The sequence below is a fragment of the Rhinoderma darwinii genome, chromosome 2 (assembly GCF_050947455.1).
Source record: "Rhinoderma darwinii isolate aRhiDar2 chromosome 2, aRhiDar2.hap1, whole genome shotgun sequence".
Lineage (NCBI taxonomy): Eukaryota > Metazoa > Chordata > Amphibia > Anura > Rhinodermatidae > Rhinoderma > Rhinoderma darwinii.
The window spans coordinates 39656976-39677556 of NC_134688.1; the positions used below are offsets into that span (position 1 = coordinate 39656976).

At 42.2% G+C, this 20581-nt stretch overlaps 1 protein-coding gene across 4 annotated transcripts in view; it reads right to left on the bottom strand.

Annotated features, from left to right (window-relative positions):
- Positions 1-7912: 7912 nt before the first annotated feature.
- KBTBD3 (kelch repeat and BTB domain containing 3) overlaps positions 7913-20581 on the bottom strand; it is a 32931-nt gene continuing 20262 nt past the window's right edge. For all 4 annotated transcript variants that reach the window (XM_075851582.1, XM_075851579.1, XM_075851581.1 and 1 more), the window contains 2 exons: positions 14641-14873; positions 7913-11714 (listed from right to left, as the gene is read on the bottom strand). In XM_075851582.1, the coding sequence (XP_075707697.1) occupies positions 10100-11714; positions 14641-14849 (1824 nt within the window). In that variant the 5' untranslated portion in view covers positions 14850-14873 and the 3' untranslated portion in view covers positions 7913-10099. The remainder of the gene's footprint in view (positions 11715-14640; positions 14874-20581) is intronic.

A 20581-nucleotide genomic window follows, 5' to 3' on the forward strand; every position in this document is an offset into this window, starting at 1 on the left:
ACAGCGCTAACCACTGAGCCAAGTATATATATATCTCTCTATACAGGACGGATGTCATCACTAGGCCAACATGGACAGATGCCAGGACCTAGTAGGCATAAGTCAACAGTCTTTGCGGCTGAACTTGAATATAGCTGTACATAGCCCCTTTAATATAACAGAGTAGGTGTTTGTATGTGTCTATAGGTGCGGACAACAGGGCTGGGACAAGGGACAGGCAGAGTGGGCGGCCACAAAGGACAACATTAAAAGTGGGTGGAATAGGGGGCAGAAGAGCTGCGGTTGGAGAGATGCATAGTTATGTGTACTGCATTGTGAATATCAATGGTCTGCGATATGTGCTTATCCAGCTGTTGTACAACTATAACTCCCAGTGTGCTCTGACAGCTGCAAGGCCGAGGAACATGTCATTTTGGCTGTTTTATCAATACAGAGCACTATTTGATGTAGAACTGCAAGGCCCAGCATGTACAAGTACACTCTCTCACGATCCCCTACTGTAGCGACAGAGAGATATTATTTCTGTATCATGTCTATAATGAACCAGTGCTCACAGTAAACAGGAATTTAGCTGTAGAATGGCACCCCTGCTCCAATAACGCTCGTGTATATACTGTATATGAAGTACACCATTGAGCCATAACAATAAAGCCACTGACAGGTGAAGTGAAGAAAATTCATATCTCCTTACAATGGCAGCAAGTGAAAAGTCAAAATGGGCAAGCATAAGGATCTGAGCAACTTTGACAAGAGCCATATTGTGATGGCTAGACGACCGGGTCACAGCATATCCAAAACGTCAGGTATTGTGGGGTGTTCCCGGTATGCAGAGGTTAGTACCTACCAAAAGTGGTCCAAAGAAGGAGAAACAGCGACAGGAACATGGGCACCCAAGGCTCATTTATGTGCGTGTTGGGAGGGAAGACTAGCCCGTCTGGTCCAATCCCACAGAAGAGACTGTAGCAGAAAATAGCTGAAAAAGTTACTGCTGTCTATGATAGGAAGGTGTCCGAACATGCAGAGCATCGCAGCTTTCTGCTAGCTGCAGCGTGCTCTGAGTGCCCATGCTGACACTTGTTCACAGCCAAAAGCGCCAAAAATGTTGCGCAAAATTGATCATACAGCATGCAGCATTGTGATAAATTTGGCGCATTTTATGACAGCCTGGTCTAAACAGGCTCTGTCACCACATTATAAGTGGCCTATCTTGTACATGATGTGATCGGCGCTGTAATGTAGATTACAGCAGTGTTATTTATTTAGAAAAACTATCATTTTTGACGGAGTTATGACCTATATTAGCTTTATGCTAATGACTTTCTTAATGGACAACTGGGCGTGTTTTACTTTTTGGCCAAGTGGGCGTTGTGGAGAGAAGTGTATGACGCTGACCAATCAGTTACCAATCAGCGTCATACACTTCTCCCCATTCATTTACACAGCACATAGCGATATATCTATATCACTATGTGCAGCCACATAAACACACTATAACATTACTGCAGTGTCCTGACAGTGAATATACATTACCTTCAGCCAGGACGTGATGTCTATTCAGAATCCTGACACTTCGCTAACGTTTCTTTGAGATTTACAGCAAGGCAAATGTAATCTCGTTGTAAATGACAGTTTACATCGTAATCTCGCGAGATTACGGTTGCCTTGCTGTAAATCTCACAGAAAAATTAGCGAAGTGTCAGGATTGTGAATAGACATCACGTCCTGGCTGGAGGTAATGTATATTCACTGTCAGGACACTGCAGTAACGTTATAGTGTGTATGTGGCTGCACATAGCGATATAGCTATATCGCTATGTGCTGTGTAAATGAATGGAGAGAAGTGTATGACGCTGATTGGTCAGCGTCATACACTTCTCTCTACAACGCCCACTCGGTCAAAAAGTAAAACACGCCCAGTTGTCCATTAAGAAACTCATTAGCAAAAAGCTAAAATCGTTCATAACTCCGTCAAAAATTATTGTTTTTCTAAATAAAAAACACTGCTGTAATCTACATTACAGCGCCGATCTCATCATGTACAAGATTGGGCACTAATAATGTGGTAACAGAGTCTTAAGAAAATAATAATAAAATCTTATACAACTAGCTTTTATACCCGGCGTTGCTCGGGAGGTTGACTTACAGATTGGATAGAGTAAAAGCTCACTATTTAAATACCTCTCGATATGAATTTAATTGCTAGAGAGTATAAATAATGTTATTGGAAGCATAAAAGAAATGAAATGAAGCAATATATTCATTACAGATTTAGGCCTCATGCACACGAACGTAAAACAGGGTGCTGCACTGATCGGCAGTAACTCTTTCAGCACCCTGGACAGTGAATACCGCTGGACAGGGAATAGCATGTGCGGCACTCACAATATCGTGTACATAGTGTGAACGGGTTCCAGTTTCCTTTTGGAAACTGAAACATGGAAGTGCACACGGTTCCAATCACAGACACACGGATCCGTGAAAACGGTGATGGAAGTGTGCATCAGGCCTAAGTCTATGGGGCTCCCGTAATTACGGATGGCTACGTGTGTGCACCCGTAATTACGGGAGCGTTGCTAGGCGATGTCAGGAGATAGTCACTGTCCAGGGTGCTGAAAGAGTTAACTGATCGGCAGTAACTCTTTCAGCATCCGGGACAGTGACTACCTCTGGAGTTGAAAGTATTAAAAGTTAACTTACCCAGAACTCCTGCTTCTTCCTGCAGTCCGGCCTCCCGGGATGACATTTCATCCCATGTGACCGCTGCAGCCAATCACAGGCTGCAGCGGTCACATGGACTGCTTTTAAACCAATGAAAAATCGGGCTTCAAACAAACTTTCCAAAATATATATTAGATGTGTTGTCTTTGTCCTCACTGAGCAACTGTCTTTCTGTGGTCATCCCTAAATCACCTAAAAGAACTGTCAGGCCTCATGCACACGGCCCTGCCTGTAATCACGGCCCGCGTTTACGGGCACATCCGGCCGCAGGCGGCCGCGGACAGCCACTCAAATTTTCGACCCGTGCTCTTTGTATGGGTCTGTAAAAAGCAAAAGAACGGACATGTTCCATAATTTTCTGATCAATTCTACGGCCCGGACACCTTCCCGCACATATACAGGAATTTGTCCATGGTCAATAGAAGTGAATGGGTCCATAATTGCGGACCGTAATTGCGGTCTGCAATTACAGACGATTTTTACGGTTGTGTGCATGGGGCCTCAGGCAGTTGAAGGTGGATAATGTCGTCGACTGTTTTGCTACTTTCACTAACCATATGCCAGTGACTCTGGAAGCCGAAGGCGCACTGAAGTCTTTCCACAACTTCTGCACCTACATAAGAGCCACTGTCTATTATTTGGGCAGTAAAGGGATGGACAAGAGCATCCCAACCATACTTTATTTTGTAATATATTTGGACATGCATTTTTTCGACAACCTAACTATCTGCGACACGTAACGCTTCAAGGGGGAGGTCTCTGCAAGCATGGGAACCTCCTATGCAATCAATGTGTCCTTTTGGGGGATTTTTCAGCAACAACTAAACAAAAAGTCATTAGAATGTGGCCAAATTAGGCATCAGAAATCTTCATTGCTGAACTTAAAGGAGTTTTTCCGATTTTTTTCCCCCTCCCCTCATCCTTCATTGATAGCAATTAGCAACTTTCACATTTACTTACTTTCAAACGTGGCCACGTTCTTCCTTCTCTTGATCCGGGTCACGTGGTGCTAGGGCCGCCGCGATTTCTCAGAAAGTGATGATGAGTCTGTGCCAGTGACCAAGGATTCAGAACTTCATCAATGACGTTGAATACAGTCTTTCTCCTACTGAGCATGTGCGGTCATCATCAGTGTGCAGTTCCACACATGCTCAGTAGATTCCTGAGCTCCTTGAAGGGTGGAGGTGCGGAGTAGCACACAATAACAGACAGGGAAGTCGCTAGCGCAATCGGGAGAAAAAGGAGAAGGCTGCAGAGAGGAATTATGGGAAATGTAGTTTTAAAGTGCTGCTGTACCTCTCTTGATCAGAACGTTTTGGGATGGAAACAAACTGCACACAGAACATGCCGGTTGTAAGTAGCACATTTTCTACCTAAAAAAAATAATAAATCTTGTTCACACATGTTTTATAGAGTCATACTAGGTCTACATTTTAGTTTTTTTTGGGGAGGTTGAAAAAACCCAGTGAAGATTTATTGTTAGGAGAGATGGAGATGGTTTCAAACATAGACAGATATGTAATTTTGTATCGCAGTGGGAAATTTGACAGATTCACTTGTATCCTGAACATCCTTGGTCTTCTTCTACGATGATTCAAACTGAAAATTATTTTCAAGAAGCCAATTTACCCCCACAGGCCTCATCCACATTTAACATTTCTCCACACGAGAACTCTAGATATCTCAGGTTCCAATTATTCTCAAGCAGAACTACAGAGTGTTGAGAAGCAACTTACAGCCTAACAGTCATTGTAAAGCCAGCAGTCATTTATTGTAGAGAGGGAACATTCAGGTAAAGACCGCACTTGAGAAACAACGGTTCCTGGCTGGTGAGGATGAGGTTAATGTACCAGAAGATACAACCCAGGGCATCAGGGCAGTAAGTATTAATCAAGGGGCCCCATAGCGAATGATTATTTAACATGTATATCATAGCCGATTTGTTTCTGTGGCTGCTTATATAGTCGCTGTTCTTTTTTTCATACTGTAGGTATAATTGTCCTCATTTTTTTCAGATGTCTGTCATCTTCTAGCAGCAGTTTACTGCCCCTTACACCCAAGGGCCTAATGAAGGAGGCCTTCTAAACTACAGGGCCCCATAGCAGAGGCTATGCAAGCTATCCTGCAGTGCTACCTGAATAATTAAAGGGAAGGTGTCATGATTTTTATTTATTTTTTATTATAAATAATATATATTTATTAATAAAATCTAAACAAAAAGTTTATTTATTAGTGTTGTCATGTTCTAATTTTTACTGTGTTCAAACTTTTACTTCTCTATGGGGGCTGCCATTTTTTTTTTCCATCTCTGCATGTGTCGATTAACGACACATACAGAGATGGAATACGGCACATACAACCATATAGAGAATGCGAACGGTAGCCGTTCCATTCTCAGAAGCGTACGCCGTCTGTGTGGGAATGGCACATGCGCCGCTCCCACACAGACCTAAACGAAGCTCGTTCGCAGAGCGAAATCCGGCGCCACTGCCAGACAATAAGATGACGAATTCCAGTCGCGGCTTCCGGCCATATGTTCAGGTGCCCGGAATAGGAGCATAGACCAGCGGAGGCGGCAGGTAATTTACGTTCGTGTATGTGATGTGAGTATTATGTTCGTGTGATACTGTCTTCTGAGCCCTGTATCTAATCCTCCTACACTGTGCAGTCGCTCAGAAAATGGCGGCACACATTGTAGGAGGTTTGAAGATTCAAACCCTTCCTTCTACTGGCACTAGCCAGAATAAGGGAGGGGGGATTGTGTGAGGACAATACAGGAGAGTGTGTCCACCCCAAATTTGCAGCATAAATCAATGAGGTTGCTTCACCACCGTGACCATGCTGCCATTTTGGTAACTGCTCCCTCTAGTGCCCAGCACATGGAAATGTTATAAATTAGAATCGAATATATAATATCTCCTGACTTGTGAAAAAATTAACAAAATTAAAACAATGTGTAATCACTCAAATACTAATTAACTGAAAAAAAATGTTTTATAATTTCTAGCGACACATTCCCTTTAAATAAATGAGTTAGCACTTGACTGGGGTGGTATATTGCTTTAAGATAGGGGAGGAGTAGTAGTCCCTCAGCCCGCTGCCCTATTGGCCTGGGGTCACATGAGTTGAAGAGGAAGTCTTTTCCTTTTAGGATCCCTCTGCATGCAAGAAAAGATACAAAGCAGCATGTGTACCAGTGCCATGGCTGACACTGACCTTATGGCCCTGCTCAGAGACTAGGTAGAGACAAAGGATATCGGTTGACTGGCTCCTCTGCTGACTGGTGGAAACAAACAGTGCAGCATCCCCAGCATCTGTGAGCGCTGCTCCGGCTAGTCTGTTGCAGCAATCTCTCCCCCCTGCTTGTCGAGGCCTATCCTGGCCTGCTAGACATGGCGGCTGGGCTCCAACTCTTGCCGTTTCTTCACAGGCTGAGATGGAAGTCGTACTGTTTTCGTTGTTATATAAGGCTGAATTTCTTGACTTTCTGACTTTATTTTCTTTTTTTTTTCAAGTCTTCCACGGCCCACAGTTTGGTTGATAGGCCATTCATATACACGCCCCAACATTAAATTTGCAACATCAAGAAGGAAAAGTTTTGGAATTATGACATGTTAATGATTTGCAAATTATAAAAAAAAAAAAAAAATGGAAACAATTATTTCAAACATCTTGATTTATACAGCATTGAGTATGAGCGCCACTCGCAGAAATACCCAGGTGGTATCATCCTGGGTACCAACAACGCTGATCTGTCCTGGGGAGGAGTGCGAAGGTTTTGTTGGCTGCAGATTTGCCCGGAAGTGGTAGATGTTATTAAAATTCCGAATGCCCCAGTTGGGACAGTTGTCCATGCAGATGGCAATGACCTGTGCTAGGTTCGACTGGCTGAGTTAATATCTAATGGTTAATATACAGTGGTTCATTCTGACTTTGATAGTTTCTCTGCATTTTTCAGGACCCGATTATCCTTCGGCGTGAGGTTGTTCTTTGAGTTCTTTCGAACGGTGCTAGGAATTATGCAGCCATTGAAAATGCCTCAATTTTCTTCTAGGCATGTTGGTAATAAAGGTGGTGTGGTCGTTCCGACACAGACAGTTGGAGGGTGACAATCGTGGGCTGCTGGTGATCGTTCATTCACTTGAGGGGCCTTAGATGCAGTCCCAGACTGGTGGCACTAACATACCAAAAGCCGGGACACATGGCCCGCTACTTAAACTGGATATATTACATAATAGGGACAGACACTAAATTGTGGGTAAGAAGTGGGGGTCAGCCACAGCTTTCTATAACAACATTTGTAAAACTTCCCCAAGCTAACTTCTGCCGCGGAGGGCATGTCTTTGCTGATCCGACAGGTGACAAGTGACATCTTCTTCCTGTGGTCCGAAAGGGGACAAGGTCCTGTCATATGCCACAGGTGCTAGGTGCAAGCCTACACTGGGTGCCGACCCCTACCTTGCAAAATAAATAGTGCCCTTTCAATTGCATCTTGCAACCAGATAAGATGTCAAGGCCCATATTATTTAAATGAACACCATCTTGCAACATGAGAATCAATGGAAAGATGGCCGGGAGTTGATTCTCCACCTGGTTGCGGTGGCCAGGGCCCACCTCACCAGACTGTTCAGGGTGGGGGGACATCTATTCTGGAGATATGCACAGGTCCCAGAGATGGGACCCGCATCTATCCGACATTTTCGGTAGGGGAAAGTGAGACAGCACGACCAAATGGGTGAAAAAAGTGATCCTGTTTAATTCCACATGCAACGTTTCAGCTCAGTGTGAGGATGAGGGTCACATTGAGCTGAAACGTTGCATGTGGAATTGAACAGGATCACTTTTTTCACTCATTTGGTTGTGCTGTCTCACTTTCCTCTACCTACGTTGAAGGGTCATTGTACTGTGACCTAGGAGGCGTGCACCCACCCCAGCTGTTTGTCCAGTGCTGCTGATCTATATCTATCTATTCGACATTTATGGTATATCCTGTGGATATAATGAGCTTCATCAAATATCAGTCTAGATGACAGCAAATATATTAGAAAATAAGTATAATATAACAAACACAGGACAATTAGCTCTTAGCTGCCTACTACTTACTGTATATTATTTTTTTTTGCACATTTTTTACCTTTTTATAATATCATTAGATGACTTTATTTGGAATTTTTAATGCAAACAGTAGAGCATATAATACTTTAAAGCGTAATCATAAAAAAGCATACTGATATATCAACACATTTATTGAAATATACAGTTTTTCATTCTACTAAATATATTTAATGGTTTGTTAAAGTAAAGTAGTTTGTGAACGGCCCAGAAATACGGTGTACACACATAGCTTGTCATGTATATGAGCCATGGGAAATGGTGAAAACAGCGTTAAAGGCTACGTGCACATTTTCTCCAATACATGAATACATAAAATGAAGTTTGCAAAAAGTATAAAAAATGTTCTACTGCTATGTGTATACAGCTCCTCTGCAGACTTATGTTTCTCCATGGTAAGTGACTACAAACAAATCTTATGTAGTCTGATCTTGTCATCATGTATTACATCTGCCATATGCTAAATAAAGCGAATATATTTTATGGGGTATGCGCAGAATATATAGACTGTCAAAATCTATTTCCTACCATATATCCACAAGCAGACTGAAGGATTATTGACAAGTTAGATAATGACTCAGAAGAAACTGATGACAATTCTATTATACAGCTCAATCTCATGCAATAGTTGGGGCCTGTTCATATCTTAGTGTTTAGTCAGAGGAGCAGAACACCAAAAATACCAGAAGCGCCGATTCCGTTGCATGATGGACACCATTGACGCCTGATGGAAACTATTGACTCTAATGGGTTTTCTTGGGTTTCCATCATGGCGTCCATAGTTTTACCAGAAACAATAGCACAGCATGCTAATCTTTCTGGGAATATCGTCCGGATCTGTGACGTTGGCCCCTCATGGGGCCTCCAACGCAGATGGCCCTTATTATGTTGGTTTAAAGTTGTTAAATGATGTATTTCATAGTTCTGATCAGGGGCATAGCTAGGGAGTGGACCTGGGTAGGCATGCGCCCCAGGTGCCGGGTGCCAGGGAGAGGGATACCAATAAGCCACTCTGCCTTGGACAGGGTATTAAGATGCAATGCTAGGGCAGTGTGCTGAATTTTTGCCCCCAGGTAAAGGAAAGCCTAGCTACAACTCTGATTCTGATAGTATAATTCATGCAAGGTAACAAAAATATCTCCATATGTACAGTAAAGTGACATTGTACTCCTAGCGGAGGTGGGTGATGAGTAGAAAATGTTTAAGATGAGAGGAAGAAGTTGCCAGAGGTGACTGACATCATAGATATGGAATAATCAGGGAACTATCCAATTGATTATCTCAGTCAATTTAACTTATGCTACACGGTGCCGTCCAAGATAAGAAATTATTAAAAAAAACAGCAAAAAGAAAAACAATTCCAGGACATCTTTTTCTTTTAGCTATTTTTTAATCATAGATGTACCCACATTGTTAAGTGTTTGGGTATTCTTTTCAGATGCTATAAACCCCTATGACTAGATCGGTAAATGTGAACTTTGCTGCCACCAATACAATAAAAAATATATATCCGAGTGGAAATACCCTCAAAAGTTATAATAAAACGGCTACAATGTCACTAGGTGACGTATGGCTTTGGCCGGTGCTGTTTCTCTTATTCAGTCAAAATAACTATGGCATTTTTAGGCAATTTTTGCAACGGAAATGGTTTCTGTTTGTCTGAAATCAATGGTAATGCAAACGGAAAGCTGGTGTTTCCATGTAGTTCATGGGTTCCCCTGACGGTAAGGTCTGACGGAACCCATGAACGGAGTTCCAACGCATATGTGAACGAATCCTTAGAGACATGTTCATGATTACTGTTATGGTCTTTTTTCTGTTTATACATGATCCACACAATATCCTGAATCATTATCTTATGCTTATTAATGGGCCGAGCACAAATGTACAAGGAATCTCAATGATGTAAATGGATCCTGTATCTTGCTCAATACACAAAGTTGCTCAGTGATGTCATCGGTCTCCAGTTAACGGTTGGATAGTATTTTCCTAATTAATGGTTCAGCTTATATTGTGATTGATAGACAGAAATATCCCATAAGAACCTCATAGGATTCATAGACAATGGTCTTTTAGAAACATAGGATCTGAACCTAAATGATGTACAACAATATCCTCAAACTGAGCAGACAATCCATAACATGTTATTTTAACTTGTAGCTCGTTCTAAGTTTGCAGGCTCTCCACTCACTATATGCATTCAGCCCTAACATTCAGCTCCATTGCAGTTGAAATTCATTTAAATCATCCACGTGCATATACCATAGTCTTAACATTCATGAACCAAACGTCTGACATCCCAAGGATCCCTGCACTTATTGAACTGAATGACTTCACAGTAAAATTCAGTTAAAGCCTGGGGCATCGGGGAGACTTCCCCCCACTCTGATTTGTTACTATGGTAGACTTGGACTTCATCAGTGATTTCATCGGGGGCATAATCGCCACCCAAGAGATAAATTTTATCTTCAATACCCACTGCTCCTGCATTAAAACCAGCACACTCAAAAGAGCCTTCACCCTTCCACACGCAAGTATCGGGGCAGAAGCTGTAAACTTTGTATGTTGAAAGGTCACAGATGTACAAGGTATTGTTCACAGGCACAGCTTTGATTAAGGTGGCATGGAAAAATTGGCCAAACTCTGCTACAAGTTCACACCATTGATCCGTGTCTGCATTATACTTAAAAAAACAGTCCAGGGAAGGGTTAAAGGCATCTGTAATCTCAACTTCAGATCCAAGTACATAAATGAAGGCCTTGCACACACTTGCCTCAGGGTAGTATATCCCTCTTGGCAATGGGCTAACTGACTTCCATTCCTTAGTTAAAGGATTATAAGCCTCAACATCTAGAAGACTTCTTACGTCTTGTGCTCCTTTGGTTTTTCCACCAATCACAAACAACTGATTGAGAGCCATGACCGATGCATGCATGGTTCTTGGTTTTTTCATGGCTGGAACTAGAAAAGAGTTATTGCTTGCAGGACAGTAGCACCAGGTTTGATCAGTGGCTTCGTGGTGAGGCTCGGCAATATGAAGCCTCACCGTACGACAACAGCTACCTGCACATCCTCCGGTGATAAATATATTTTCCCCAAAACTAGATAAGCTAGAACCTGGAAGGTCAACAATATCGATCTGTAAAATCTCCATCCATTTATCAATTTGGATATTATAGCAAAACGTATGCCGAGTTTCTCCGTTTTCTGCAGTTTTATGGACGAAGATATATTTTTCCGTTGTAGAAATGCGGGCGTCTGGGAATAATCCTCCAAATTGTTCAATGCATTGTATGGCGTTACTGACCTTCAGTAAACAGTCTGTGCTTCTTAATAATTGCTCCTCAGAGTTTAGTACATTTTGTAGAACAGATTGGGATACTTGATGTAGTCTAACTTTACTTATCAACTGTGGGAAAAACTTCTCTCTCTTTTCCAAACTATGCTTAGTCCAAGCTAGAACGGACGTGAGCACAAACTCTTCATCGGGAACATTCAAGTCATCATCCTCCAGACATTTTTCTAGCACGCCGACATTCAACTCCAAGAAGTCCGTAGATTGTGCTAGCAATGAGAAATGCCTTAGTGCAAAGTGTAAGGCACATTCAAACAGACGGGGGGAACCATAGCTGTCCGACAATGACAACAGTTGTAAACAATTACTAATATTAATGGCCTTAATTAAAAAATCACTACACGCCTGAGCAAGCAGAGGCACCTGGAGAAAGGAGGACATCTGAAACATCATATCCACGTTTCCTTCTGTAATCTCTGCTTTGCCCGTGTAGGCATAATCCAGGAATGATTTCATAGCTTTTGGAGACAGATTGCTGATAGTGACACTTCCACCATCTCTTTCTTTCATATTTACTTCAAACATAGCCCTGTGAATGCAAAAAGAAACTCAATTAGTAACTTATTAAATCAGAAAGAAGATTTTATCATGGAAGGCAAAATATTCTAGATCAGGTGTTCTTATAGAAGTTTTAACCTTAATGACCCAACCTAAAAGGGCCTAAATGACCAGCGAAACTTTTTTGTTTTTGCCTCTCTGCATTTCTGCAACCATAACTTTTTTTATTCTTTCCTAGACGTGGCTGTATGTGGGAGAAATGTTATTATCTTTCCGCGCAGTTTTGGTGGTACATATTAAAGGGGTTGTCCACTTTCTGAAAACTGATGACCTATCGACCGTATAGGCCATCAGTATATGATCGGTGCGTGTCCGACATCTGGACCGATCCACAACTCTGGCTGCCTCTGTGCACTGGATGTTTGGAACGAGATGCAGTAGTTGGAGCCGGAAGCAGATGACTCCGACCACTGCATAGCGGTCGTTCGGCAGTTATTGCAGCTCTGCTTCTATTCATTTGAATAGAAGCAGAGCTGCAGTACTGCAGCTCGGCCACTATTCTTTGACCGGAGCCATCTGCTTCCAACAACATCAGGTCATCAGCTGTCAGAAAGTGGAAAACCCCTTTAATTACGTGAATATATAGAAAACAATTTTGTAAACTAAATATTATTAGGGTCGTGTGGATTCTGAACATGTTTTTTTTTTTGCTTTTATGTATGGTATATACAATAAAATGTATTTAATATTTATGAATCCATTTTTTTATTTATTTATTTTGGCAGACATTTTTATTAATAATTGCTTTTATCACTTCTTTTTAATATCATTATTACTATTTTGCTATTTTATCCTTATAATGTATTAGCCTAATCCTCTGTTAGGGTAACGCTTAACAGCAAGTATGCAGAGCAGACAGCCCTGGGGTCTTTTCTAGGTCCCCAGGGCTTAATGCAGAGAGGTTCCATATTCTTCGATCGCATCAGTGGGAAAAATGGTGACGCGATCGAAGGGGGGAGTTTCCTTTGATCATGCGGCGGTCACGAACCGCAGCAATCAAAGGGTTAAACAGATGTGCTCAGTAGGCTTCTTAAAGAACAGTAACTGCTAGTAACAGCTCGTTGTTAGAGAATGAGCGCTCACTTAAAGGGGTTTGCCCATCTGGGACATTTACGGAATATTCGCAGGATATATCATATATGTCAGATAGATGTGGGTCCCAACTCTTGGACCCGCACCGATCTCTAAACCCTGTTCTACCTTTCTCGGCTCCCGCTGCCTCCCGGCCACTTCCTGATTAGATGGTCGAGAGTTACAAAAATGCTGAGCTACGTTGTTTCCGTAACTTCAATAGAAGTTTCCATAACTGCCATTCACTTCTATGGGAGTTACGGAAATACCGTGGCTCAGCGAGCTACGCTGTTTTCGTAACTCTCGACCATCTACTCAGGAAGTGGCCGGGAGGCAGCGAGAGCCGAGAAAGGTAGAACAGGGTTTAGGGGCCCCCGTTCTAGAAATAGGTGTGGGTCCCAGAGGTGGGACACGCATTTATCTGACATTTATGGCATATCCCGTGGATATGCCATAAATGTCCCTGATTGGCAAACCCCTTTAAGGGTATGTTCACACGGGCTATTTTCGGACGTTTTTTGGGCCGTAAACGTCCCGAAAAACGGCTGAAAAATCGGAAGCAGATCGCCCCCAAACATCTGCTTATTAATTTGAATGGGAAATACGGTGTTCTGTTACGACGGGGCGTTTTTTTAAGCCTCGTTTTCCAAAAACGGCACGTAAAAAGCCGCACGCGAAAAAGAAGTGCATGTCACTTCTTGAGCTGTTTATGGAGCCGTTTTTCATTGACTCTATAGAAAAACAGCTCCAAAAACGGCCGTAAAAAACGCTGCGAAAAACACCTGAAAATCAGGAGCTGTTTTCCCTTGAAAACAGCTCTGTATTTTCAGACGTTTTTGGTTAAGCGTGTGAACATAGCCTCACTCATTATCCTCTTCTACAGCGACACCGAAAGACATTGCTGTAGACCTATAACCTGCACTGCCTGCCGTTCATTAAAGCGTTAATAAAGTTAAAGAACTTACTGAAGAACCCCTACTGTAATCACATTTGCCATTCGTTTTGTTTTTTATCCAGTGTTTGCACATTTTTCCCTTTTTATTTAATTACAGTAAAATATTTTATCTTGAAAAAAACAAAAACTTTAAAAATTGCAGCTAATACGACATGTGTGAATACAGCGGGCAGACCTCATCTTGTATATTTATCCTAGTTTTCTAAAAGCCCAAGGGCTCTTGCACACGACCATGTGGGCTGCCCGAGTCCTGTCCGTGATCCGTGGAAAGATAAGACTTGTCCTATCTTTCCACGAATCGGAAGAGTCGGGTCCGTTTTTACAGACCAGATTCACCCACTGAAGTGAATGGGTCAGTGAAAACTATCGGGTGCCACTCGGTCGTGTGCAAGAACTCTATGTCCGCCATTAAAACAGGAAAATGTATCTGTTATATGAGTGTTTTGTCATTAAACATAGGATTTATCCCCTTAAAGGAATTGTCTCACCACAGAAAGCCCATGTAACAAGTCTCCATAGTGGAAAAGATGAATATTCTTAAATAAATTTATTTAAAAAAAAAAAAAAAAAATGCATGAATTGGTTGCCCTAGGTTATGTCCACCAGCGGTGAAGTTCTAATATGAACGTACATTGCCCTGTCCTCAGTGTGTGCTGCTCCTCCTCCCTTCCTACTGACAAGAGGAGTTGCAGAGTAATCTGAGCGCTGAATATAAATAATACATGAGACTGTTCCCGGTACTACGATTCATCTTATAATATGGTACGTGTGTGTTTTACTTCATAGACAGCTCACAATATCTGCAGAATTTTATGACATTTAGGGTGACACTATAGATAAGCTAAAGGACAATATACCAAGAGGGTCCTACCTGAAGAAGTCACTGCTGGCTGCCAGCACACAACGGTGGCAAGGAATGGATTCATCCTTCACAAGTATGTTGAAGTCATAGAATATGTTTTGTTCCCTGAAGTTCTGCAGGATGGTTAATATTTGCTGTCCATGATTTTCCGCCACCAGGGAGACTGACTTCTTTTCTCCAGATAATCCGTTGCACATTGCTCTCCCAAATGAATCCATATTAAGGCAGTATATATGGCCAAGCTGGGGGGAAGCAGAAAAATATATATATATTTGTCTACAGGTGATTAATAGTAAAATATTTTGACTAATCACAAAAGGTCATCAAGTGACTTTCATCGGCACTTACTCATACTGGGATACTGTTACTTGACTCTGTAGGCGCTACTAAGTAATGGCGGATGACCGCTGTGTTGGCGCCATTACTTAGTAGCGCCTACAGAGCCAAGTAACAGTATCCCAGTACGAGTAAGTGCTCGAAGGAAGTCTATTACAGACCGAAACACTGCACATAGCCACTGGCACAATAAAGAAATAATACTTCACTCCGATTGGTGTGCTGAGTAATTTTCTTCTGTTTCACAATTGGGTTGGGCGCCTACTCATGCACTCATCCAACCTGGTGCTGTCTGAACCGCTACAAGTTAAAAGAGGACTTGTAACAATAAGGTTACAGGTCCTTCTCAATGAATTAGAATATCATCATAAAGTTAATTTATTTTCGTAATTCAATTCAAAAAGTGAAACTCATATATTATATAGATTCAATACCCACAGAGTGATTGATCTATTTCCAGCATTTTTTTCTTTTAATGTTGAAGATTATGGCTAACAGTTAATGAAAACCCCAAATTTAGTCTCTCAGAAAATGTGAATATTGAGTAAAAGTTTAAGATTGTAGACTCATGGTATCACACTCTAATCAGCTTATCAACACAAAACACCTGCAAAGGTTTCCTAAGCCTTTAAATGGTCCAACAGTGTGGTTCAGTAGGCTGCACAATCGTGGGGAAGACTGCCGACTTGACAGTTGTCCAGAAGGCAGTCATTGACACCCTCCACAAGGGAGTAAGCCACCAAAGGACATTGCTAAAGAAGCTGGTTGTTCACAGAGTGCTGTATCCAAGCATATTAATGGAAAGTTGAGAGGAAGAGGTGCACAAGCAACAGGGTTAACCGCAGCCTTGAAAGGATTGTCACGAAAAGGCCATTCAAGAATCTGGGGGAAATCCACAAGGAGTGGACTGTGGCTGGAGTCAGTGCTTCAACACACAGACGTAGCCAGCACATGGGCTACAATTGTCACGTTCCTTGTGCCAAGCCACTGATGACCCAGAAACAACTTCAGAAGCGTCTTACCTTTGCTAAGGAGAAAAAGGACTGGTCTGTTGCTCAGTGATCCAAAGTCCTGTTTTCAGATGAAAGTAAATTTTGCATTTCATTTGGAAATCAGGGTCCCAGACTCTGGAGGAAGAGTGGAGAGGCATCAATCCAAGTTGCTTGCGGTCCAGTGTGATGTTTCCACAGTCAGTGATGGTTTGGGGGCCATGTCATCTGCTGGTGTTGAGCCACTGTGTTATATCAAGTCCAGAGTCAACGCAGCTTCTACCAGAAAATTTTCAAGCACTTAATGCTTCCCTCTGCTGACAAGCTTTATGGAGATGCTGATTTCCTTTTCCAGAAGGACTTCTCACCTGCCCACACTGCCAAAAGTACCAATACCTGGCATAATAACTACAGTATCACTGCGCTTGATTGGCCAGCAAACTTACCTGACCTAAACCCCATAGAGAATCTATAGGGTATTGTCAAGAGGAAGATGAGACCCCAGACCCAACAATGCAGATGAGCTGAAGGTCACTATCAAAGCAGCCTGGGCTTCCATAACACCTCAGCAGTGCCACAGGCTGATCACCTCCATGCCACGCCGCATTGATAACACCTCAGCAGTGCCACAGGCTGATCGCCTCCATGCCATGCCGCATTGATAACACCTCAGCAGTGCCACAGGCTGATCGCCTCCATGCCACGCCGCATTGATGCAGTAATTCATGCAGATTCGGAGCCCCGACCAAGTATTGAGTGCAGATACTGTACATACTTATCAGTAGGACAACATTTCGGTATTAAAAATCATTTTTGAAATCGGGCTTATATAATATTCTAATTTTCTGAGAGACTAAATTTTGGGTTTTCATTAACTGTTACCATAATCATCAACATTAAAAGAAAAAAATGCTGGAAATAGATCCCTCCGTGTGTAATGAATCTATAGAATATATGAGTTTCACTTTTTTAATTGAATTACTGAAATAAATTAACTTTTTGATGATATTCTTATTCATTGAGAAGGACTAGTATGTTCACACAGGGCAGATACGCTGCGTAAAAGTTCACAGCGTGAGAGATTAGCGACTTTCCAACTGTCTTGGATCGCTAGGATAAACCTAGTTAAAATGTTGATGTTACCCAAATGTTTACACTTATGTAGAACTATTCCATATCTCACCCCTACTCCTCTTAACACACAACTTCCAAATGTTTTTCTTAAGTGTCTTAGTAATAATAAAAGGGCAAGAGTAGCTAAACATTTGCTCTACAGAAGAGTTAGGGCGGGAGGTCTGGGAGTACCAGATGTAGAAGCATACACTATAGCAGCGTTATCAGACCAATTACATGCGTTATGAAATTCTCCCTCAAATTATTTATGGTCTTCTTTGGAAAATGAGATGTCTCCTAATCGATCTTTTAAGAATATTATGGTAATTTCCTATTTAAAAGGTGAAATACCAGTTCTGCCTTTACAAGCTTTGTCGGACCACTTAAATGAATGGGTAAAATTTGCATGTAAACAAAATTGGATTCATATCTCGTTAGAACATATCCCAGTGTCGATCACCCAACTCTTCATTACAAACACCCCATTACTGACATGGGAAACCGCTGGGTTACGGTTATATGTATGATGTCTAAGATTCTATTTCTACCTAGCACAGTATATTCTATTACAATTGTTTTTCTTCAACCTATATTCTGTTTGTGGGTCTTACCCTGTTGGTAGACCTTGGATCTTTGATCCATTTTGTATTTTTTGTCTTTATAAAATTCAATAAAAAGCTTATTGACTTAAAAAAAGAAGTACACAGAGTATCGGCTCTGGGCGCCGCAGGGAATGTCCGTTCAGGAAAACTGCACATACGTATCCATGGTGATGCGTCCCTCTGCCGTCCTGCAGGCTGGCCTCCTGGGATGACGATTCATCCCATGTGACCGCTGTAGCCGGAGATTGACTGCAGCGATCACATGGAACGAAACGTCATCCCAGGAGGCTGCCTGGACGAAGAAACACAGAAATATGGGTAAATATTTTTTTTTTATTTGCTATTGCGTTTTATGCAGCAGTTTTACCTTCCCATTGAATTCAATGGGGAAAACCCCAAAAAAATAAGTAGTGATTTCTCAAATACAATTAACAAGCTGCGGATTAAAAAAAACGCACCGCAGGTCAATCTCTGAGCGTTTTTTCCGCTTATCTTTTCCGCAGCGTGTGAATGAGATTTGTTAAAATCTCATCCACTTTGCTGCTACTGTACTATGCTGTGGATTTTCTGCAACGAAATTTGTTGTACAAATTCTGCAGTATTTACACAACGTGTGAACTTGCCCATTACGCATTAGAAGACAACTGAACGTTTGACAAACTTCTGACATGTCATAGTGACATGTCAGAAGTTTTGATTGGTGGGGGCCCGAGCACTGAGACCCCCACCAAATCGTTAAAACTAAGTGGCAGAAGTGTTTGTGTGAGCGCTCAGCCGCTTCGTGTCTGTTCAGCTTTTTCCAGAAATCAATGTATCGGAGTATGGGCTCAATAGAAAGTCTATGAACCCGTACTCCGATACATCGTTTTTCCAGAAAAAGCCAAACAGAGGTGAAGCGGCTAAGTGCTCACATGAGTGCTTCTGCCCCTTAGTTTTAGCAATTGGTGGGGGTCTCAGTGCTCAGACCCCCACCAATCAAAACTTAGTCCAGGTTAGAGCGCTACTGCCACTCTTCCTGGGACACTGCTCTGCTCCTGCCATCACTGTCCATATATGGATAGTGATGTCCAGTGCAGAGCTGAAGCCCCGGGCAGAGCACTAGCAAAGGCTCTACTAAGTCTCTGGGGAAAAACCCTGACATCACTGTCCATATATGGAGAATGATGTCAGGGGCTTCCCAAGAGATGGAGTCCCGAAGCAGAGCCACTTCCAGTGCTCTGCCTGAGACTCCTCCTCTCCTCCCAACATCACTGTCCATATATGGACAGTGACGTGTCAGAGGCAATCCCAGAGCCAGAGTCCTGTTTAGCATGGTCGTTTGTCTGCCAAAACAAGTAAATTCACGTTAAAACCGCAACACAAAAGCACAGTACGAGTCTGGTCTAAGAGGGCTACGTAAAGAACAATAAAACCAGGCAAATCCCCTTTAAATAAGCAAAAGGAAATAAATATTAAAGCATCTACTAAATGCCCTAATTTAAAGAGTGCCATGTTAGTGACAGATTCTCTTCAGGTTGGGCCCGCAAAACGACATTTGGTCGTTGCGATAAAATTGCAGGTTTAGGGTATGTACACACACAAACTCAAAAACGTCTGAAAATACAGAGCTGTTTTCAAGGGAAACCAGCTCCTGATTTTCAGATGTTTGTTAAGCAACTTGCGATTTTTGTGGCGTTTTTACAGCCGTTTTTCTATAGAGTCAATGAAAAACAGCTCCAAAAACATCCCAATAAGTGACATGCACTTCTTTTTTGCGGGCATCTTTTTACGTGCCGTTTTTTTCAAAAGGAGCCGTAAAAAAATGCCCCATCGGAACAGAACGCCATATTTCCCATTGAAATGAATGGTCAGATATTTGTTGACGTTCCGCTTCCGTTTTTTTCAGGCGTTTTTCGAGGCGTAAACGCCCCGAAATACACCTGAAAACACTCTGTGAACATACCCTTACTGTAAGCATAATACAACAATGTCTCCATGTAGGAAAAGAAGGTTGTGGAGGATTATAGCAAGTAGTCCAGCTTTATCAGATCTTTTGTAATGGTTGCAAGGTCACCCGCAAATAACGATCCCCAATACAGATCTACAAATGTAAAATATCTATCCTGATCACAATTTATTTTTTGTTCCCTTGACTTACTAGGGGAGATCACAAACATCTGATAGATATGCTGTGTGTTGAGTTTTGCAGACTGCATATTAAAATATGGCCCCAGGGGCATATCAATATGAGATGCAGAGGTAGTACACAGAACCTTGGTGTAGGAGGGGGCCCAAAGGCCCCTTTGTAACATAGGAAGACACCAGTGTACCTTTTCTACGTCATACACACGTTTTGTTCCCCACAATTTTTCCGAAAATAAAAGGCAATAACTGTGCATGAGAACACAACATCAAGAGGAAAGAAGTTAGTGGTCAAAAAAAATAACCCACACTGAAATTTTGCCTTGATGCGTTGTGTGTTCAGCATGCTGAAGTTGTGGTTTTTTTTTGGCCACTTTTTCTCCCTGACTACCACTTTTTGTAGAAAAACAGGAAAAACCCAACCCCTTTCAGAAAGAAGCCACCACGGCAATCTGCTGAACATCATGGGCTGGCTCCCAGGACCCTCGACAAACAGAAGCAAGGGACATGTACTATTACACGGCATTCATGCAAATAAATTGCCACGGATGGCTGGAGTCCGCCAGAACAGGAGCTGCTCTTGGGGCCTGTTCACATCACCGTTCATTTCCGTTCCGTCTGAGGTTTCCGTCGGGTGAACCCTGCAACGGAAAGTGAAACCACATCTTCCGTTTCAGTCACCATTGATAGCAATGGTGACGGAAAAAAAAAATCGCTAATGGTTTCCATTAGTCACCATTCTGGCAGGTTTCCGGTTTTCCGACGGAATCAATAGCGGAGTTACCACTA